The sequence below is a fragment of the Erinaceus europaeus genome (genome assembly GCF_950295315.1).
Source record: "Erinaceus europaeus chromosome 5 unlocalized genomic scaffold, mEriEur2.1 SUPER_5_unloc_1, whole genome shotgun sequence".
Taxonomy (NCBI): Eukaryota; Metazoa; Chordata; class Mammalia; order Eulipotyphla; family Erinaceidae; genus Erinaceus; species Erinaceus europaeus.
Window position 1 is genome coordinate 686420 of NW_026647112.1, and position 23451 is coordinate 709870.

A 23451-nucleotide genomic window follows, 5' to 3' on the forward strand; every position below is an offset into this window, starting at 1 on the left:
GGGTTTGATTTGGATGTTTTAGTTTTAGGGATTGGGTTTTTTGGTGAGACTAAAAATGTAAGCTCTTCTGTAACTGCAGCTATTTCTTTCATTAATTGAAGCTGCTCTCTCCGGTCAGCAAGGACCTTGCAGAGGGTGGAAATTCCTGTAAGGGCTCCTGAGCGTGCCCGCCTGACAGAGGGATTGTCAAGGAGAGGGTCAGGCTGGAGAGCAGGGGCACGGATATAGGGAGGGGAATTAAAGGGAGGAGGACACCAATCGGGATTGTACTATCTGACAGCCTCTTTTTCTAGCAAAGCCTCATTCTCTGCGGGAAGTGCTTCAGGAGAGGGAGGGTTTTGTAAAACTGGATAGAGGCCGGGGGAAAGAATGCTGGGTTTCATTCTCATGTGAATTAGCAATAGGAGGGTCAATGGAGGGAACTTTAGTGAGTGAGGTGGAACCTGTAGGGAGGGGGACAGGGCTTTTACTTTCAATGGGTGCTGGGAGGCTTTTATTTTGACTGGGTACTGGGGGATCAAGATCAATAATCACAGAAGGGCATGGGGATGGGGACTTTGTCCTGGACGGCGGACTAGAAAGTTGCCGGAGGACCTTTTCACCCTCTGTAATAAGGTTTTTAATATCAGGGTGATTGTTATAGATTTTTAAGATATCATTAATTAAATTCCAGAAAAGGATGGCAGAGGACCTAGTGGGGGTTGTATTGTTATGTGGAAAACTGTTATGTTTGTGCAAGTGTTATGCATGTACAAACTATTGTATTTACTGTTGTGTTGGGACTATGTGTAAGCCTGATAGAGCTTAGGGAGAACCACCCCCATCCTTGGATGGAGGTCTGAGAAGATAACCTCTTGGTAAGTCTCTCTCAACCGAGGTGAGCAAAAGGGAGGAAACTCAGACTTAGTTCTTTCCTTCTTGACTCTCAGGCCCACAGAAACCCCAGTACTTCCCTCCACTAACTGCAGGCCACATGGCCGCAGATTCACTTATTCAAAGTCACCTTCTGATCACAGAAGAACACACACTTCATCACACACCTCAGACCCCAGACAAGAGAAATTCCAAACTATATGGCCTGTTGATATCCATCTTCTCTCTGTCTCACCCTTCCGGTTTAACCCCTATGCTTCTCTCAAATACCTTTGGATAATTAAGTTGCTTGCATCATGGAGAATAACTGTCTTGTATCTCATCAATTCCTGTCATACCAGCCCCCTACCATAGGGGCAAGCCAACCTTTAAGAAACCTGTAATTTCTGACATATTTCAACAATAATTCCCTTTGTTTGGTTTGCTATTTAACTCATGTCCACCTTGCTAATAAATGAGTTCTGAGCACGCTGGAGAGCTCCCCGGTGTCTTTTACTTCATGTCACCCCTGTCGTGAGTGAGAAAGAACCAGTCCGTTACCTCTCCCCTGGAGACCACCCCGCCAGAGACCCGACACTGTCGAATATACAACATTAGTTCCCCAAGAAATAGAAAAAAAAAGAAATACATAGGTTCAATCTTTCAAACAGTACATATAACTGAGCTCAATTCCTGGCATCCTACATGCCAGTCATGCTCTTATTGTGCCCCTCACTTCTCTTTCATTAGCAAATAAATAATTATTTAAAAAAAAAAAGAAAACACATGCATAAATGACTTAAAATGAAGTTATAGAAGATATGGACAACTTATTCCAATTAAGTTGTGAATTTAGGTACAAGAGCCAAATTCCTAAAGACCAAAACAGCACCCCTCAAATAGGAAATCTAAATAGTTAGAAATGGGGCCAGGGCCAGAGAAACGGTACACCTGGTAGAGTGTGCACCTTAGCATGAGTGCATCCCAGAGTCAGGTTGTGATACTACTGCAGAGCCCCATAACACCGGGGCAAGCTCCAGTGCTGGGGTGGCTCTCACTCTCTCTGTCCATCTGAATTAAAAAGTCAGCTCAGCAGCAATGAATTTATGTACATATGAGTCTATTCTTTGCATGTTTGTTAGACTATGCCCTATTGTTAAGCTACTTATTCCATTTCTTTCTCTTTTGTATTTTTTTCAATGTTACTTGCCTATTAATGAGAAAGACAGGAGAGAGAGAAAGAACCAGACATCACTCTGGCACATGTGCTGCTGGGGATTGAACTCGAGACTTCATGCTTGAGAGTCCAGTGCCTTAGCCACTGTGCAATCTCCTGGACCACTCTTTTATTTCTTGTGGCCTTTTGGTGCCTTTTGCAGGCAAGGCATACTGCTACTGCTCTGACCAGTAGACAGAAGATAAAATAGATACATAAATGAAAATAAAAGAAAAAGAAAGAAAGGGAGAAAGAGAAGAAGGAAGGAAGGAAGGAGAAAAGAAATAGAAAGGGGAATAGAGATCTGAATGGTCCGAGAGGTGGTGCAGTGGCTAAGGCACTAGATTCTCATGCATGAGGTCCTGAGTTCAATCCCCGGCAGCACATGTACCAAAGTGATATCTGGTTCTTTCTCTCCTTCTACCTTTCTCATTAATTAATTATTTATTTCATTAGTTAAATCTTAAACAAGAAAAAAAGAGATTTGACAGCACTAGATTTTCTTCCAGAACCACCGTAATACTCCCCAGAGGTGTCAGGCTTGACCCTGCTGAGGCAGCCACCTCATCTAGTGATCTCTCTCTCTGCTCCTTGGATTCCACTTCTTTTCCTTTTTCTCTGTCTTCTTCTGCCTTCTTGCAGTGACAGGGACTTGTGCATATATGACTTCATTGTTGCTGCTCTGACTTTTTAATTCAGGCAGACAGAGGGAGAACCACCCAGCACTGGAGCTTCCCCTGGCATGATGGCACTCTGCAGCAGCACTCATGCAAAGGTACACCTTTTTTTAAAAAAATTTTATTATCTTTATTTATTTATTGAATACAGATAGTCAGAAATGGAGAGGGAAGAGAGAGATAGAGAGACACCTGCAGTCCTGCTTCACCACTTGTGAAGCTTTACCCCTGCTGGTGGGGGTCAGGGGTTTGAACCAGGGTCCTTGGGCACTGTAACATGTGTGCTCAACCAGGTGCGCCATCACCTGGCCCCAAAGGTACACCTTCTAACTACATTTCTTATTGATAAAAACCGGTCTGTGTAAGTTGTACAGAAAACCATGTGCTGAGCCAAATTATCTTCACTGAGTGTCTTGTGAGCTATGTTTCATCAGTCTGTATCTTCTGAGGGGCCCTAGTGTGCTGGGCCACCATAGTCTCAGTACCAAATACCACGCTTCTTACCAAACATAAAGAAGCCTGATGACAGAAGACAGGAAGGAGAACCATCCCAACTCTTGACAAAGGTCAGGAATTTTTAGGGAAGTATGAGGCACCACTGACTCCAAACAACTCTTAAATGCAGCTTTAACCTCAACCCATGAAAGCAGTATGGGACAGGTACAAGAATTCACAAGTAGACAAGTGGAATAAAGTGCACACACAACTCCTTGTCAGTAAGAAAAACACGTGATTCAGCTGCCCTAGGATCAATAAATGGGAGTTGGAGCAGAAAAAAAGAATAAATTTAGGAATAATCTGAAAATTCAGGTTGAGAGTGAAATAATGTCAAGTAAAAGGGAAAGTCACAAAATTATTTATAAATTTTTATTAGTAAAAAAATCTTAAAACAAGTAAATATCCATAATTAAATATTGTCCACATACTCTCTCCTTACTTTAGAGAGCAGGGAGTTTGACAAAGTTTCTTGACTACAACTCTCCTCCCAGTGAAGCAATGCTGCCATCTAAGTAGTGCTGCATGTGTTCTGATGCATAGGCCCACACCATAGGGAGGGCCCAGGCTCATGGATGCCTCCTGCACCTCTAGCAGTCAAAGGATGAGGAGAGCATAACTTTTAACTTTTCCCTCAGGAAGTCAGTCTGATCCAGTGTGTCCATCACTCCCCAAGAGGGTCTGTGTTAATTTCAGAAGATTTAATTGCAAGGGATTCTGGGAGTGCTATAGGACAGAAGAGGGCAGAAAATACACATCTTCTTCCATCACTTTGCACTGAGGAGGGAGAGAGATAAAAAGGCACAAGGAGGAAAAGTCCTTCAATTTGAGTCAGTTGTCTTGGAATGCTGCTGCAGGTCCAGTCTCATCCAGGATATGAACAAATCTCAGTTGAAGACTGCATTAGAGCAGTTCTATGTGGAGGAGGAAGAGGAAGAGGAAAAGGAGGCAGACTCAGAATCCTCACTGCTGGAGTCTGAGGACTCACTACCTTCCTATTCTGTTCCATGCTCTTTATTTTCTACTTCTCCCCTAGGGGCAGATGAGCCCCCACTCTTCTGGAGCCTTCTTCTCTCCAAGCCCCTCCTGAGGGGTCCTTGCTGCTGGGGGCTGCAGGTCTGGAGGTGGGGTCTTGGGGGGCGGGCCTCCCATCATGCCCCTAGGCTTTCTTTTTCCACGAGATGACTCTTTGTAGGTAGCATATTCTTCAGGGGTGAGACTGCGGAGCCAGACATCCAGGTCCACCCAGTACTGCCTCTGCAGCTCCTCAGCCTCAGCCTGGTACTGCTCCCTCTGGCTCTGTGGGACGCGATGCCAGCATCTGCTGACCTCCACCATTCGCGCACTCGAGTGCATGCCCTTTAGCTCCCTGCTTGACCACATGTCCATGTGGAACTTATGGTACGCATTCATAGGGGGCTTCTGGGGCTCCCCAAGGAATCTCAGCTTCTGGCTGGAAGAGTGTTCAGGGAAAGAGTTCACTTCTTGTGAGTTCCTCAGAAACTTCTCCTGGGCTTTGGTGGTTCTCCTCTTGACAGTGTGAGCTTTCTTGGACTTCTGGAAGAGATAAGTGTTGTTCTCCCTGAAATCATCCATCTTCTCCTCATACTCCTTTTTCTCCTCCTGGAAACCTTGGATGTATTTCAGCTTCATCTGCTCTGGGAGCTCCTTGTATTTCTCAGAAAGGAGCTTGGTCAGTTCCTGATTGCTAAGTTTGGGGTACATTTGGGAATACTGGAGTCTCTGCTCCTTAAAGAATCTGAGATAAGCAGTCAGGGGTTTCTTGGGCAAGTCAGGGTGTCTTTTCCTTTTTTCCATTTTGTAGAATTTTTCAGTACACTCCTTAGCATCCAGAACTAATTCTCTCATTGTACGATACTTTACCAAGTTATGTGAGATCTGTAACCACTTGTGTTTGCACATTTCTCCAGAAAAGTCTCCAAAAGCTACTTTTCCCCAGTCCATCTTTGATTGTGTTGTTCTGAATGTGTGTCTGTCATCAGCTGGAATAGTATCCTCTATGCGCTTCAGCAATTCCATAGTGTCCTCTCTGGACCAGTTGGCTTGGGTTTCATATGATGCCATTTGCAGGCTTGAGTTCACTGAAAACTTCACAGCTATGAAATGCAACAGCAAGAGTTCAGAGCACTTCACTCTCCTCTCAGTGGTCATGTAACCTCTGGAAGCTTTGTAATGCACGTTGTTTCTATTTCTGCATAGAAAGAGAAGTTATTCTTTGCTGTATAAATATATAATCAAATCTAGATAAGGATATGCTTCTTATGTAAATTAATGTAATCATAAACACACAAATATACATACACACACTCATGTATGCAATGAAATGCTGTGAAGAAACTATGCTTAATATCTTCCAGGTGTTTCTTTGTGTACAACAATGAGAAAGTATCTCCAACATGAGGAGAAATCATGAGTTGGTTATCATGGAAATATTTGCTATTTTAAAAGCAATTTTTAAATGTTTATTTATTTATTTCCTTTTTGTTACCCTTGTTGTTTTATAATTGTAGCTATTATTGTTGTTGTTATTTATGTTGTTGCTATTGGACAGGACAGAGCGAAATTGAGGAGGAGGAGAAGGCAAGGGGGAGAGAAAGATAGATACTTGTAGACCTGCTTCACTGCTTGTGTAGTGACTCCTATGCAAGAAGAGAGCTGGGGGCTCGAACCAGGTTCCTTATGCCGGTCCTTGCACCTTGCAATGGACTTAACCCACTGTGCCACCACCCAACTCCCATAAAGCATTTTTAAACATTAATTTTATTTGTTGCATATAAAAATTTCACATTAGACAGAGAGTCAGAGCATCACTGTGGTATATGTCATATTGGATTTGAACTAGCAACCTCAGATCTGCATGTCCAGTAGTCTGTCTGTTGAGCCATTCCCCCATGTACTCTCTGTTTGATTATTTTACATATTTAATTATTTTAATTATATATGATTTTTCTTATCCTTAGGAAATACTTTTCTGTCATTAGTTCCAACTCCCATGTGTAATTGTGGGTAGCATTGTTAATTCTGCTATTATTTAATTTGTAAGAAGTACACTCAGCACAGAATATATTTGATATCAAAGCTGCTGCTTCTCATGAGAACACAAAACTGCTATTTCTCTGTATGTTATTCTGCTCTCAAGAGAACACACAAAGCAGGTGTACAAGTGCCCAGTCAGTCATGCATATATTAACTTGAGCCACTCTGCTCTTTGTCAAAGAGAAGCATGTTATGCAAACCATCTACACACCTTTGGGCTTCTCAAAGTCCAGTGGTCTCCCTGCTATTTCTGTTTTTCTGCTGATTCTGAGGAATCTGTGTGCTCAGTCACCAGGTGAGACCATGCTACCTCAACAACATCAGTTTAGCTTCTAGAAACTACCACAGGATAGTTCCTACTATCAAGTTCTCATGAACTCAGAAGTGAATTAAATCTCTTTTTGGTTGCAACAAAGAAAACTAAGTAATAGTGAGGGGGGGAGAGAGAGAATATGAGAGAGACAACTAAAAAAGAAGTAAGAGATCTCAAAAAAGATTAAGAGATGCTGAAAACAACAACAGAGACCTATGGGATGACTTCAAAAGAAACAATATATGCAATGGAATACTCCTCAGCTGTAAAAAATGGTTACCTCACCATTTTCAGCCAATCTTGGATGGGCCTTGAGAAAAATCATGTTGAGTGAAATAAGTCAGAAACAGAAGGATGAATATGGGATGATCTCACTCTCAGGCAGAAGTTGAAAAACAAGATCAGAAAAGAAAACAGAAGTAGAACCTGAAATGGAATTGGTGTATTGCACCAAAGTAAAAGACTCTGGGGTGGGTGGATGGGGAGAATACAAGTCCAGGAAGGATTAAAAAAAATCATAATCTTCTCCTTAACCATATCATAATCCTCCCATTAAGCAATACATATAAAGAAATCAATACATGAAGGGAATTATTTTTTTAAAATAGCTTGTCTCATACTCCATGGAATACTACTTTGCAATAAAATAAGGGATGAAAGACAACTACCAGATAATTTCACTCATATGTGGAATCTAGAGATCTGATTTACATGAACTTGCAAAAAAATAATCCAAACAAAAGAGAAACAAGAAAACTGAAAGACTTAAGAGGACTATAGTTGCTATTTCTGGGAGGTGGAAATATGGGAAAACAGAAGTTTGGTGGTGGGTGTGGTGTGGAACTATATATTGTAATCTTACAATCTTGTAACAAACTATTAATAACAAGAAATTAAAAAATATCTTGTCTCTGGAACTACAAATTAAATGAAAAAGCTGTATATAGCACTTAATATGGTGAAATACAAAGCAGTCACAAAGCCTGAGATGTGAGCAACAGGTATTTTCATTGCTGCAGATGAGAATGCAAAAAACGAGAATGTACCATTTTGGAAGATGTTGGTATGCTTTTAAAAACCCCTTCTGTTTCATTTGGTTTAAACCCCCCTGATTAACACTGCATTCTATTTACATAACCACTGTATTCTATTTACATAACCTCTGCATGGCATTAGTTTAATCCCCACTGGTTCATGATGTCTTTTTGCTCCGCCCCCTCTCTTTGTCACACCCTGATTTTCACCAGTCACTTTTCTCTCCACCCTCTCTATGTCACATCCTGTTCCCACCCTACTTGGCAAGTATATATAAAGACAGCATTGTGAGTTTTACTTTAGTTAGTTTAGGTTTAGCTTAGCTTGGCTTAGATTGTTCTGCATTCTGCATGAATAAAGTGATACTGTGTACAGCTCAACCATGAGTCCCTGGTCGTCTGTCTCCCATCAGTGAAGCTCAGCCTGACAGGAAGAGACTAGCAGTTTCACTCTGGATGTTTTAGTCATAAATGTAAACATGCATTGATAGAACAATTGTGTTTCTTATCTGTTCAATGAGTTAAAAAGTTACATTCACAAAAACCTGCAGTCATTTTAATCAAAACTTACTTATAATTGCCAAAATCATATGGCAACCAAGATGTCCCTTGTAAATAGACGAACTGTGTCATGACAAGAAATTTGAAATGGAATCAGTTCTTAAGTCATAAATAGAGGTAGAGGGAGTCGGGCGGTATTGCAGCAGATTAAGTGCACGTGGCGCAGAAGCACAAGGACCTGTGTAAGGATCCTGGTTCAAGCCCACTTGCAGAAGAGTCGCTTCACAAGCAGTGAAGCAGGTCTGCCAGTATCTTTCTCTCCTGCTCTCTGTCTTCCCCTCCTCTTTCCATTTCTCTGTGTCCTATCTCACAATGATGACATCAATAACAACAATAATAACTACAACGATAAAACAACACTGGCAACAAAAGGGAGAAAATAAATATTTAAATATTAAAAGAAAAAAAGAATTAGAGGTAGAAAAACATAAAACCACACTACTAAGTGAATCTAAAACACTTCTGGTAATTAGAGTAGGCAAAAGTGGGTTCCACAGTTATGATAAAAAATAGAATAAAATAGTCCACAAAGAGATACAAAGAATGCTATAGCAATGGAGTCAGGAGGTGCAGTGGTGCACTTGGTTACGCGCACATAGTAAAGCACAAGGACCCATGCAGGGATACAGGTTCCAGCACCTGGATCCCCACCTGCAGAAGGGATGCTTCACAAGGAGCAAAACAAGTCTTCAGCAGGTATCTCTCTCCCCCTCTATCTCCTCCTCTCCTCTCACATTCTCTCTGTCCTATTAAAGAAAACAGGGAAAAATGACTGCCAGGAACAGTGGATTCGTAGTGTGACACCCCAGCAATAACCCTGTAGGGGAAAAAAGAAAAGAAAAGAAAAAAATATATATGGACAGAGAGGTGGGGGAGAGAGAAGAGTGCTATAGCAAGAGAGAACAACCTAACAAACCAACATAACAACCAATGTCTCTACTTTGAGAGAAAAGAGCAGAAGTTATTTTTGTCTATAAAGATTACTTACCTCTAGCTATTGATTTTTTTAAAGTCTTGTTCAGTAAGAAATTTGGTTAAATTCAGTCAAAGGACCTAGCCCTTACCTTTTGGCAGCAGAAAATATCCTAAGACTCCAAAAGGCAGCCAGTTAGATTTTGGAGAATAAAGAGATCCTCACTTATATAGTCTGTGATCACACCCTAATCCAATCATCTGAATGGCATTGGTAAATGGGATTAGGATTATGCAGATAGGAATCCCCACCCAACTGATGGTAGGATAAGTCTTTTCATATTATTTAGTCTTATTTCCATAAAACCACCTTTAGTTAGAAGCCACACTTTGAGCTTCCTATGTAATAAATGGATTTTTAAAGGTTTTTTTTTAAAACTCATTTTTTATTTAAGAAAGGATAAATTAACAAAACCATAGGGTAAAGCTCCACACAGTTCCCACCACCAGAACTCCATATCCCATCCCCTCCCCTGATAGCTTTTCCATTCTCTATCCCTCTGGGAGCATGGACCCAGGGTCGTTGTGGAATGCAGAAGGTAGAAGGTCTGGCTTCTGTAATTGCTTCCCCGCTGAACATGGACGTTGACTGGTCAGTCCATACTCCCAGTCTGCCTCTCTCTTTCCATAGTAGGGTGGGTCTCTGGGGAAGCTGAGCTCCAGGACACACTGGTGGGGTCTTCAGTCCAGGGAAGCCTGGCCGGCATCCTGATGGCATCTGGAACCTGGTGGCTGAAAAGAGAGTTAACATATGAAGCCAAACAAATTGTTGAGCAATCATGGACCCAAAGATTGGAATAGTGGAGAGGAAGTGTTAGGGGGGTACTCACTGCAAACTCTAGTGTACTTCTGCTTTCAGGTATATATTTTGCACTTGTTTATGGATATTGTTAGCGAGCAAAAATCAAACCACCATCTAAAAGATGTTTATTTACGAATTCGAATCAGGGCCAAGTGGCAACTGGCAGCAGTCCACCAGCTCGATCCTGAACAAGGCTCAAACCACACAATTTATAGGATTCTAGAATACATTTTGGGTGGGGAATATGCAAAACTAGAATTCTATCACACACTCAAAAGCATTTTATAGAAAATGCAGGATCCAATCATTTCAGACATTGCAATACCCTAAGCAGCCTATAAGAATTGCCTAATTTCAAGCCTTTATGCAAAATAGGGTCACCACACTTTCTCGTTGTCAGCTAAGACCACCTGGCTATCAGCTCCCTCTACCTTGAGCAAGTGGTTGGGTTTCAAGGACTTGGTTAGGCTAGCTATTCTCTTTAAGACAAACAACAGGTGGCTTACATCTTGGGGTGTGGGTTTTGTCTAGCCCCCCTTTTTTACAGGAAATTTCCACTGCAGGCAGAAAAACAACTATACTTACAACTCATGCTTAAAATTTTACTTAAAGCAATTCTAGAGTTACTGCTTCTAACAGATATGTGTGAACATATGCTCTCTCTCTCACAGAACCTGGTGTATATCTAGGTTTTGGGACTTTGTTAGAAAGTGATCCACCTGGGATGGAATTAGAGTATACTATGAAAGGAAAGGTCTCACCTGAGTAATGAAGCTGAAGGGTTGTCATTCCACACCTGAAGTCTCTGGACACAGTCTGAGCTGAAGCATGTTGGGGTGGCAATCGTTGCGTTCATTAGGTTGCGATCGGCTGATGCAATATTATTTGATATGGATTGGGAGAGGCATGCGGGAAAGTGGGCCCTATCCTAAGGTTCCAGGACTGGGAAAAATATAGGCTCTATAATGGAGATGTGAGGTTCTTGCTGTCTTAGGGTTCAAAAAGACAATGAATAGTTACTGTTATCATCACATTATTTGGTAATTGGGTTAACTTTGAAAAGTCCTTTTGTTAGGGTTTGCTGTATAGTACCCAGTATCTTGTAAATAGCTGTGCCACTGGTTGCCTGTGATCTACTTGGTCTAGGCTTTTGAGAGAGTCCGCATATCAAATACACAGCCTATATATTAAGAAGACTCAGTCTGTGTTTTAAAAACTTCGAGACATACAATTAATTTTTCCCCTCTCATATTAATTAACTAGTGATTTATATGACTACACTTTACTAGGAGTGCACATAATCACCATTTCCACCACCAAAAGACTATGTCCCATCCCACCCACCCCTACCCTCCACTGGCCCAGGAAGCCGCATGTCTACCCCTCACCACAGGGTTTTTACTTTAGTGCCCTATTTTCAATTTAGTCAGGTCCTGCATTTAGTTTCCCTTTCAGATCTTCTTTCTCAACTTCTGTTGATGAGTGGGATCATCCCATACTCATCTTTATCTTTCTGACTTAGCTCACTTAACATAATTCCTTCTAGCTCTGTCCACGATGGGTCAGAGAAGGTGGGTTCATTGTTCTTGATAGCTGTATAGTATTCCATTGTGTATATATACCACAGCTTTCTCAGCCACTCATCTGTTGTTGGGCACCTGGGTTGCTTCCAGGTTTTAGCTATTATGAATTGTGCTGCTATGAACATAGGAGTACACACCTCTTTTTGTTTGGGTGTTATGGAGTACTTGGGGTATAACCCCAGGAGAGGAATTACTGGATCATATGGAAGGTCCATGTCTAGCCTTCTGAGAGTTTTCCAGACTGCTCTCCACAGAGGCTGGACCAATTTACATTCCCACCAGCAATGTAAAAGGGTTCCTCTGTCCCCACATCCTCTCCAGCATTTGTTGCTGCTGTCCTTTTTGATGTATGCCATTCTTACAGGAGTGAGGTGGTATCTTAGTGTTGTCTTAATTTGCATTTCTCTGACAATCAGTGACCTAGAGCAGTTTTCCATATGTTTGTTAGCCTTTTGGATCTCCTCTGAGGTGAATGTTTTGTTCATATCCTCTGCCCATTTTTGGATGGGGTCATTTGCTTTTTGGGTGCTAAGTTTGCTGTGCTCTTTATATATTTTGGTGATTATCTTCTTGTCTGATGTATGGCATGTGAAGATCTCCCATTCTGTGAGGGGTCTCTTTGTTTGCTTAATAGTTTCTTTGGCTGTGCAGAAGCTTTCCAATTTGATGTAGGCCCACTGGTTTGTTTCTGCTTTAGTCTTTCTTGCAATTGGGTTTATTTCATCAAAGATGTCCTAGAGGTGTAGGTGGGAAAGTGTTTTACCAACGTTTTCCTCTAAGTATTTGATTGTTTCTGGTCTAACATCCACACCTTAATCCAATAATCTGAATGGCATTGGTAAATGGGATTAGAATTATGCAGATAGAAAGCCCCACCCAACTGATGATAAGTCTTTTCATATTATTTAGTCTTATTTCCATAAAACCACCTTTAGTTAGAAGCCACACTTTGGGCTTCCTATGTAATAAATGGATTTTTAAAGGTTTTAAAAATATTTATTTATTTTCCCTTTTGTAGCCCTTATTGTTATTTCATTGTTGTTGTAGTATTATTGTTGCTGTTATTGATGTCATCCTTGTTGGCTAGAACAGAGAGAAATGGAGAGAGGAGGGGAAGACAGAGGGGAGAGGGAAAGATAGACACCTGCAGATCTGCTTTACCCCTTGTGCAGTGACTCTCCTGCAGGTGGGAAGCCTGGGGCTGAAACCAGGATATTTCTATCTGACCCTGCTCTTTTCACCACGTACACTTTACTCCTTGCGCTACCGCCTGACCCTCAATAAATGGATTATTTTTAAATAAATGTACCCTGTAAAGGTGAACTTTATACTTGGTTTTATGGAATTATGTGTATTTTTCCACTTTTTATTTGTGGCGAATAGTGGATTATGATATTTTAAGATTACAATATAAAGTTCCAAACTACACCCAATACCAAAGTTCTATGAAACTACAAGTTTCTTTTCTTTTCTTTTCTTTTTCTTTTTGACTCCAGAGTTATCACTGGGGCTAGTTGCCTGCCAAGACTATGAATCCACTGCTCCTGGAGGCTATATTTTTTCTTTTTGTTGCCCTTGATTTTTATCATTGTTGTCATTCTTCTTTTTATTGCTGTCATAGTTGTTGACTAGGACAGAGAGAAATCGAGAGAGGAGGGGAAGATAGAGAGGGGATAAGATAGACACCTAAAGACCTGCATCACTGCCCATAAAGTGAACCCCCTGCAGGTGGGGAGCTGGGGGCTTGAACTGGGATATGTAAGTTCATCCTTCGGCTGGCGCCATGTGTGCTTAATCCGCAGTGCTACCACCAGGCCCACTATAAGTATCTTTTTTAAGGAACCTGTGGAACTTCACTTATCCAGGCTGACTTTTCCAGATGGACAGAGAAGCAGAGGGAAAGAGGGTGAGAAGCCACAGATCCCAAACTTTTTAAAAATTCTGGTGAGAGGGCAAGTTGCACTTAAATCATATAAAACTATATTTTAGAAACTACATTTTAGCTCTGACTGTCCAAGCCCACCTTATTCACTGAGCAGTCTGAATCTGCTTGCATTCCCTCATCATATTTCTTTAGAAAGGTTATTAAGCAGTCCTGTGATCAGCCCAATGCAGGCTGCTCCAGCCCCATCATGATGTAATCTCTGCCAGGAGCCATTTCTCTGCTTGATAGATGATAAGCTTTGAAACAATGGAATCCGTGACAAGTGTTAATTCCCCCTGGGCAAGCCATTTCCCCTCAGGTAAACCATTTATCAGTAATCAAGTGAGTAAACACACAGTTTGGTTTCCGCCATTTGTTGCAAGGAACATTCCGCTTTGAAGTTTGCTCCCCCTCCCCCTCCTCCAGCATTCCATCTCCTTCCCCAAAGCCTTATAATGCCTGTGAACACAATAAAATTTTGCAGCTTGATCAGAAACTTGTCTTGCTGTCGTTCTTTCATGTCTCGTGTCCCTTTCATTCCAGATCTTTTAGGTTCCTAGCCCCTGTTCACCGCCCTGCTGGTCGGGGCAAATCTCTTTTAAAATAAAGACAAAATGAGACTTATAACTATTTCTTAGGGTGCTCTGTTATGTAAATATCATTGATTTTACAATCTATCATTATTTATTATTTATTATTATTGCTATTTTTTCCCCAAAGCCCTACTCAGCTCAGGGTTAAGGTGCAGCAGGGAATGGAGAAGTGGGACCTCAGAACCTCAGGCCTAACACTCTTTTCTGTTTTTTAATCTAGTTTCACAACAGTCTAATGTCCCTGGACCCTGAAGTGTTAGGGAATTTCTGAAGCAGCCCTCTGTTTCTCAGCAGATGGTTTCTATGTTTCTGCTGTCATCAGGTCTTCTTGTGGTTTTTGTTTTTATTTATTTTTATTTTTTCAAGTCCTCCTAGATCATCCCCATTTATTTGCATATTTATTTATTTAGTCAGGTATCACATGTGGTGAAGGGCTTGAGCCTGAGGGGTGTGTCAATCCTGTTAGTCTCTCTCTCCACGGAGAGGTTGAGCAAGGAGGGACAGTAGAACCCCAAAAAAGGTGTGCCTCTTATCAGTCTCCCTGCCTCACAAAGTGCCCCGCACTCCTGATACTATGGCAAAAAGTTAAAAAGAAAAGGGGGAGATGTTGGGTAGTTGCCATCTCCCCCTGGCTTCTGCTTAACCATATACCTATATAGGGATTTTACTGATCCAAAGCTTTGGTCTATTTATATAAATCACTTTTACATAAAGCACTCCAGGGCATTGGTGGTTCTATGATAGGATTCTCTCCTGCTCCACCCCCTCCTTGTCACACACTGATCCCTTCTTTGTCACACTCTGATTTTCACCAGTCACTTTTCTCTCCACCCTCTCTATATCACATCCTGTTTCCACCCTACTTGGAGAGTATAAAAACAGCTGCTCTTCTGATTAAAGACACTTGGAAATTGCTTTCCGGCTCCGAGAGTTCCAGAGTGTATCTCCTGTGGAAGTTGGTGCAGCACGCGTTCCTGATCCCTCTCCCACACAGCAGCCTAGAGCAGCTCCAGTTGAGTTCTCTCCAACCCAGAGAGCACTAGCTCGGGAAGAAGTACCCTCAGGCTATCCCAGCAATGTGGGGTCATTTCTTCTGCTTGAGAGATTTTCTCTTATCATTGAAGGGAACTTTTGATGCACAATACATTTCCTGGGGCAAATACTACACACATATGGTGAAGGCTTGGGTTGTCTGGGGTCTGTGGGCATTAGAGCTGCTGCCTTACAATCTCTACAACCCAGGTTTGAACCTGTCATAAATGAACACAGCCTAGGGGGTTTTTGACTTCTGGTCTATGTCCAACTCTTCTATTTCTCTTCTCGCATTCTCTGTCACTGACTCTCACAGGCTTCTCTCACTCTGTCTGAACTCAGTAGTATTTTACTTATATCCTTATTTTATTGACAGGCCCAGATATACAAAGAGAGTGGCCAGAGCACAGCTCTGGCTGGTTTTGTTCGTGATTTCACCTAGGCTACTGGAGCCTCAGATTTGTAAGTCTCTCTGACTTAAGCCATATTCTGTCTCCTCATATCCATGGCAGTATCTCTCAGACTTTATAGTAAAGATATACATCCATATACATATATAAATATACATATATATCTCTGTCATTTTTAGAATTGTCAACCTATGTAATTGATCTTAATCAGAATTAACACATTTACAACAGCTTCCTTTTTCCTTAATAATTGGCCACATAGTTGGAGCAGGATTCAATACAATTATAAATAAGAGAACCTTCCAGTAGCATTTCTAATAGCATTTCTATCAGCATCCTTATTTTAATTATCATAGTACAGAAGTTGCCTCCTTTCTCTAGTGTAAGCTTCAATACATATGAGTTTCTTTTCATTCTCCTGAAATCTTAATTTCCCTGGACTCTGAAGTGTCTCGGAACTTTGGAAGCAGCCCTTGATTCTCAGCAGATGGTTTCTATGTTTCTGCTGTAATCAGGTCTTCTTGTGCTTTTTGTTTTTATTTTTCTTTTGTTTCAAATCCTCCTAGATCATCCCCATTTATTTGCATATTTATTTATTTAGTCCTCTATTACATGAGGGGTCCTTTCTTCTGCTTGATAGATTTTTCTCTTATAATTGAAGGGGAGTTTACACTCACAATACATATCCTTTCGTAAATACTACACACATATGGTGAAGGCTGGGGTTGTCTGGGGTCTGTGGACAGGAGACTGCTGCCTTACAATCTCTACAACCCAGGTTTGAACCTGTCATGTATGAACACAGAGTGGGAGGTTTTGGACTTCTGGTCTCTTTCCAACTCTTCTATTTCTCTTCTTGCCTTCTCTGTCTCTGACTCTCACAGGCTCTCTCTCACTCACTCTGCACTCATTAATATCTTACTTTTATATTATTTTACTGACAGGCCCAGATATACAAAGCGAGTCAACAGGGCACTGCTGAGCTCTGGATTGTTTGGTTGGCGATTTCACCTAGGTTTCTGGAGCCTCAGCTTTGTAAGTCTCTCTGGCACAAGCCATACTCTGTCTCCTCATAGCCATGCCAGTATCCCTCATAGTTGATAATAAAGATACACATACATATATGTACATATACATACATATATATATATATATATCAGACATTTTTAGAATTGTTGACCTTTTTATTTGAACTGAATGCAGAATTACCTCATTTATAATAGCCTCCTTATTCATAAATAATTGGTCACATAGTTGGAGCAGGATTCACTACTATTATAAATTATAAACTTTCCAGGAGCATTTCCAATAGCCATTCTATCAGTATCCTTATTGTCATTATCATAGCACAGAACTTGCCTCCATTTTCTAGTGTAAGCTTCAAAACGCATGCGTTTCTTTTCATTCTCTGAATTCTTAATTTGCCTGGACCCTGTGTGTCAGGGAATTTTTGAAGCAGCCCTCTGTTTCTCAGCAGACGTTTTCTATATTTCTGCTGTCATCAGGTCTTCCTGTGGTCTTTGTTTTTATTTTTTATTTTTTTCAAATCCTCCTAGATATTCCCATTTATTTGCATATTTATTTATTTATTTATTTAGTCCGATATTACATGAGGGGTCATTTCTTCTGCCTGATAGATTTTCTCTTATATTGAAGGGAACTTTTGACACACAATACATTTCCTTTTGCAGATACAACACACTACTACAACTGCTACTGCACTGTTTTTGACAGTGACATCCAATGCACAATGTATTACTATTGCATGGCTCTAGAGAATGTTCACTATTTCACCTACAATGTTTTTAACCTCACAAATATTTATTCTGTTCTTTCTTGGGGGATGAATGGTTTACAGTCAACAGTTCCATGTAATAGTGGGCACGGGGGGTAATTTTTCCCACTATCCCTGTATTTCTGTATATCCTTTGTAATTTTCTTATTGAGGAGAAGCAAACAGTCATAAATTGAGAGAGCAGGGTCGAAGCAGGAAGAAAGACAGAGAGACAGCTGCAGCTCTGATTTGTCACTAGCCCAGCTTTTCCCTAGCTGGGTAAGTGTGACCAGGGGCTCAAAACAGGGTCCTGGGATTCCACATAGTTCCCTGGCAGCTCCACCAGCTGTCCCTCCAACCCATGCTCCCTTCGTTGTCCATGTAACTATCGATCTGCTCTAGGCATTTCTCACCTTCATATGCCAGAAACTTAACACTTCTCCCCTCCACCCATGAAACTTTGACCTTTTGCTAGGGTGCAAAACAGCAACTCCAATCCAAGTTATTTTAGGGAAAAGTGTGTACGTCTCTGTGGGAAGGTGTGTGTGTGTGTGTGTGTGTGTGTGTGTGTGTAAGTGTGCATAAGTGTGTTTCAGTTATGATTACCGCTATTGTTTCTTTATTCCTGACGCAGGGACTTAGGAACTGGGTTGTGTTATGACAAAGGAAGTTTCCACTGCACAAGTGGTTTTTCAAGTATGAATGGCACATTGGATTGTGGACACTGTTGTGCATTCTTCCAGGTGGTCCTCAGATGGGTTCTTTCCTTTGCTATTCCCATGCTGTGTGTAATTTTCTGGGTAGACTCAAAGAGGAGTGGCATGGGGAGCTGAGCTGCATTCTGCTGTATGTCCACAAGGTGGCAGCAAAGCCCATAGTTGAGTGTAGTGATTCTGTGCAATGAGGAGAATTCTAGGATTTGTGGCCCGTGGACAGCAGGGTTGAAATTGACATCGAGTGCCCTAGACATCTGTTCTTTCCTGTGGGGTGGGGGGATCCCCCATTTGGCTTTGCAAGTGGAAGGGGTTTCTCTCTTTGCCTGGGATGACTCTACTGGGAGCTTGTGAATCCCTGTGCTCAGCTGCATTCTGCTGGGTGTCCACAAGAGGGCAGCACCAGGGCGGGACTAAGGCTCCATGGGGCAAGTGCCCTGAGGCCCTGGGCTAGGAGAGTGGCGACAGTGTTTCTGGGTGTGCCCCAAGAGCATGGCCAGCCTAGCGCAGGCAGGCAGTGTCCTAAGGACGGGCCCAGACAGGAGCTGTGGGGGTCGTGTTTGCAGAAACAGGGCCTTCAGAGGATGGCAGAAAGTATCCCGGGTGCGGGCCTCAGAGCCCGTGCCCAATGAGCCTGAGGGGAGGGCCCAGTGGGTATTCATAGAGACAGCTGGCCAATCAGAGAGGAGGAACATCACCCTCAGGGGTGTGAAGCAAGAGCTGGCCAATGAGAACAGAGGAGGAGTTGCGTGGGCGGGCCTCAGAGAGCAGCCCACCAATGAGAGCCTGGGTGCTGGCTCTGGGTGGGCGTACCCCTGGAGGTCAGCCAATCAGGGTCCAGCGGAAGTGCCTGGGGGACGGGCCCTCGGGAGGCTGTCCAATGAGCGCCTGGGGCGGGCCTCGTGGGCGGAGCCCAGGAGGCTGGCCAATCATGGGGCAAGGGCGGTGACCTTCCTGGGCGTGCCTTAGGAACTGGCCTATCAGAGGGCGCCCCTCAGACAGCAGCCCGCCAATGGGAGTCAAGAGAAGGCTGGCTGGGGGCGTGTCCCTGGGACACCAGGCCAATCAGAGTCGAGCAGAAGTGGCTGGTGGGCGGGCCTTCCGGAGGCTGCCCAATGAGCGTGCTGCAGGGCCGTGTGGGCGGTGCTCAAGGCCGCTGGCCAATCACAGACTAGGGGCCCGGACCCTCCTGGGCGTGTCCAAGCACACTGGCCAATGAGATTGCTGGTGGGGTTCTGGGCGTGGCCTAGGCCTCTGGCCTATCAGAGCCTGGCTGGCGCCCTGTGGGCGGGCCTTCTGAAGGAAGCCCGCCAATGGGAGCTCAGAGCTGGCCTTAAATGGCTGGGCGTGCTTCCAGGAAATGCGAAGCAGGGTTCAGCCCAGGGCCCTGCCTTGCAGAAGCTGTCCAGTGCGCAAGTGTATAACTCCGTTTGTGCCTGTGCCTCTGTGGATGCGTGTGTGTGTGTGTGTGTGTGTGTGTGTCTGAGGGAGGGAGAGAGAGAGAGAACAACAGAATCACTGTGGCACAGGTGATTTTGTGCAAAACTCTTGGCACATTCAGATTTACAGCTCAATATTGACACCAGTGCAGCTCTCCTTGGCCCTTGGTCACTCTTCTTCTTTTCAGATGTAAAGACACTGAAGAGGGAGAGGTTTTTGCCCTGAGGCTTGCACTGGGAACTAGCAGCTGCCCTGTTTGTGTTGCCAGACTAGGAAACTTGTGGTGCCTGTCCACGTGGAGAGTCTCCTGGATGAGTTCCTTCTTGAGCCTTTTTCGCTCGGTCCCGTTGGAGCTGCATATAGCTAATGATTTGGAGATTTTATTCCTTTGGACAATTCTTTTCCCGATGCAAAGTTTCTCTCCAGGTTTTAGCAATCAATTGTCTGAATGTCACATCGAATCCATTGTAGAAAATGACTAAATCAGTGTCTCTCTCTCTCTCTCTCTCTCTCTCTCTATATATATATATATATATATATATATATATATATATGTAACATGTAGAGGTCTGAAAATATTTTTTAGCTAGAGACCTGCACAGCTCTGGATTAGGGTAGCAATGTGGATACACCTGGCCCTTCTGAGCCACAGTCATGAGAGACATCTCACAGAGCCATATCGTATATCACTCTACAAAGCTCTCTCAGCACAAACTACCGCTGCCAAATCATCTACTTCCCTCTTGCTCTTTTTGTCCACCGAGTCTTATCCCAAACTGTAAATCAAAGAAGAAATAGACATAGTGCAGTTCCCTGCACACAGGACAGGCTGAGGCTGGACCAGGGAGATGCAATACGCCAGCCTGCATCTTGGCTGGAGCATCACTATGACTACTTCGAATTTGGAGAGGCGAGGGCAGTTTTGGAGAGTGGGCTGCCGGCCAAGTGTTGCTTCTCAGAGTGCCTAAGACCTAGATGTTCTAAGTGTTACCTTTCCTCACAAACATAAAATTGCAATGCCACTTGTAAGAAGTATGCATGGGCATGGAGGGTTTGTCTTCAGTGCTCTGGCACTGATCAACACAGGGCCAGAATTTCAGTCCTTGTCTGTCTCTGTCATTCTGTCTCTCTGACTGTCTCTTCGTGCCTTCTTCACTGGGCCCTTACTGGAAGTCAGTGCATGCATCGTGAACTCAGACTTCCTGGTGTTGAAATTTTGCTTTCTTTGCCCTTTGGATTATTTAGTCTCCTGCACATGGTGTAGTACAGAGGGGAACTGCGGAGACAGCGTTGCTGCTGCGGGTTCCAGGCATATGTCCATCTCCAGCTGCAGCTGTCCAGGCCCTCTGTGCTTGACTCCCATTCTCCAGGGCCCTGAGGCTGACACTCAGCCTAAATGCAGCCCTCCTCACCTTCCTGCACAGCGTCCTTGTCCTTATTCCATGAGAGCCCAGGTCAAGAGAAGTGAAACTCTATCCCCCTGGCACACACACTGTGCTTTCCCTCTATTAAGCCGAATGTAAAGGATCTGTGGTACTGATGGGGCCACACCAGTGTCCAGATTTTCCATGCAAAACGGAAGCTTCCAGGGTTCAGAAAGAGGGTGTTTTGATGGCTGTGAAATGTCTTTTCCAAGTGCCTCATGGGGTTTCAAATCTTTTTGAAACCTGAAGTTCTTTCTTGTATCTAGGGAATATTTTCACCACTGGCCAGAAGGGCCGCCCAACTAGGAGCACAGCTATCCCGGGGTCAGGAGGTCTGCCAGCCTGCTCGCTCCTGGAGCGATTCCTGAGTATGTCCTCAGGGCCCAAGTGTAAAAGGTGTTTCCAATTGCCTTTATTAGCAGCAGCCAGGCCCTCAGGTGAGGGGCGGGGCTGTGATCTTGACTGGAAGCCCCTAATTTAGCCAGTGGAGGCATCCATCTTTCTTTTGTCTGTCCATAGCAAGGGCCCGGGGAGTTTGTGCTTCCTGCAAGCAGAGCGACATTGTATGGGACACTCATGCATGCCTACTTCTGGGAATCTCTCTGAGTGTGATGTGTGGACACCAGGACACCATGATCAGGGATGTGAGGCCACAGGAGCAATTGCCTTAGCCGGTCCCAAAGGGTAGGTGTAAGGGGCCGGGTTCACCCACTATTGTTTGGTTCAACACAGTTCCCATCTATGTTGAAACACAGCCCTTTCTGGGTACTTTCTGGGCTTGTAATCTGCTGCCCTGAGCAGTGGACTGAGAGCCTGGAGGCTGAGTAGGCAGCCAAACGTGACTGGACAGGCTCATGCCCCTGCATTCTGAGGGGTGCCCCAGCTTCCCCCGTTGGCAGTGTTTGGATCATAGTGAGGCATGGGATTGAATCGGGAACTCAGGAGAGTGAGACATGAGAGTCCCTTTGCATATGCATTCTTGCTTAGCCACAATCTGGGCTAGCTGGCTTGCCCTGACCAGCTAAGTTCTCTGTACATAAGTTGCAGGAGAGGCTGGCTACCTTGCCACCCATGCTCTGAGACTACTACAGGTGATCTCTGAGCACACACAGACACACACAGACAGACAGACACACACACACACACACACACACACACACACACATTACTGTCAGGTCTAGTAGTACAGCATATGGTGAAGGCTGGGGCTGTCTGGGGTCTGTGGGCATGAGAGCTGCTGCCTTACAATCTCTACAAGCCAGCTTTGAACCTGTCATCAATGAACACAGTGTAGGAGGTTTTTGAATTCTGGTCTCTTTCCAACTCATCTATTTCTCTTCTCGCCTTCTCTATCTCTAACTCTCACATGCTCTCACACACTCTGTCTTCACTCATTAATATTTTACTTAGATTCTTATTTTACTGACAGGCCCAGATATACAAAGAGAGTTACCAGAGCACTGCTGAACTCTGGCTTGTTGTGTTGGCGACTTCACCTAGGCTACTGGAGCCTCAGTTTGTAAGTCTTTCTGACACAAGCCATATTCTGTCTCCTCATTTCCATGCCAGTATCACTCAGAGTTTATAATAAAGATATACATACATATATATATACATATATACATATGTCTGTCATTTTTAGAATGGTCGACCTATGTATTTGACCTTCATTCAGAATTACCACATTTGTAACAGCCTAGTTTTTCTGAAATAATTGGCCATATAGTTGGAGCAGGATTCAATACAATTATAAATAATAGAACCTTCCAGTAGCATTTCTAATCGTGTTTCTATCAGCATCCTTATTGTAATTATCATAGCCCAGAACTTCCCTCCTTTTTTCTAGTGTAAGCTTCAATATGTATGTGTTTGTTTTCTTTCTCTGGAAATCTTAATTTCCCTGGACCCTGAAGTGTTAGGGAATTATTGAAGCAGCCCTCTGTTTCTCAGCATATGGTTTCTATGTTTCTGCTGTCATCAGATCTTCTTGTGGTTTTTGTTTTTATTTATTTTTTTATTTTTTCAAGTCCTCCTAGATCATCCCCATTTATTTGCATATTTATTTATTTAGTCAGGTATCACATGTGGGGTCATTTCTTCTGCTTGATAGATTTTCTCTTATAATTGAAGGGAACTTTTGATGCACAATACATTTCCTGTGGCAAATAGTACACACATATGGAGATGGCTTGGGTTGCCTGGGGTCTGTGGGCATTAGAGCTGCTGCCTTACAATCTCTACATCCCAGGTTTGAACCTGTCATGAATGAACACTGTCTAGGGGGTTTTTGACTTCTGGTCTATTTCCAACTCCTCTTTTTATTTTTCTCTCCTTCTCTGTCTCTGACTCTCACAGGCTCTCACTCACTCTGTCTGCACTCAGTAATATTTTACTTATATCCTTCTTTTATTGACAGGCCCAGATATACAAAGAGAGTTGCCAGAGCACTGTTGAGCTCTGGCTTGTTTTGTTGGTGATTTCACCTAGGCTACTGGAGCCACAGCTTTGTAAGTCTCTCTGACACAAGCCATATTCTGTCTCCTCATTTCCATGGCAGTATCTCTGTGTCTACGTGCCGT

At 43.2% G+C, this 23451-nt stretch overlaps 1 protein-coding gene across 1 annotated transcript; it reads right to left on the reverse strand.

Annotated features, from left to right (window-relative positions):
• Window positions 1-4272: 4272 nt before the first annotated feature.
• On the reverse strand, window positions 4273-5109 carry LOC132536105 (upstream-binding factor 1-like protein 1). The gene has a single exon (XM_060183715.1). The coding sequence runs from the start codon at window positions 5107-5109 to the stop codon at window positions 4273-4275; it is 837 nt and encodes a 278-aa protein (XP_060039698.1).
• Between the last annotated feature and the right edge of the window lie 18342 nt (window positions 5110-23451).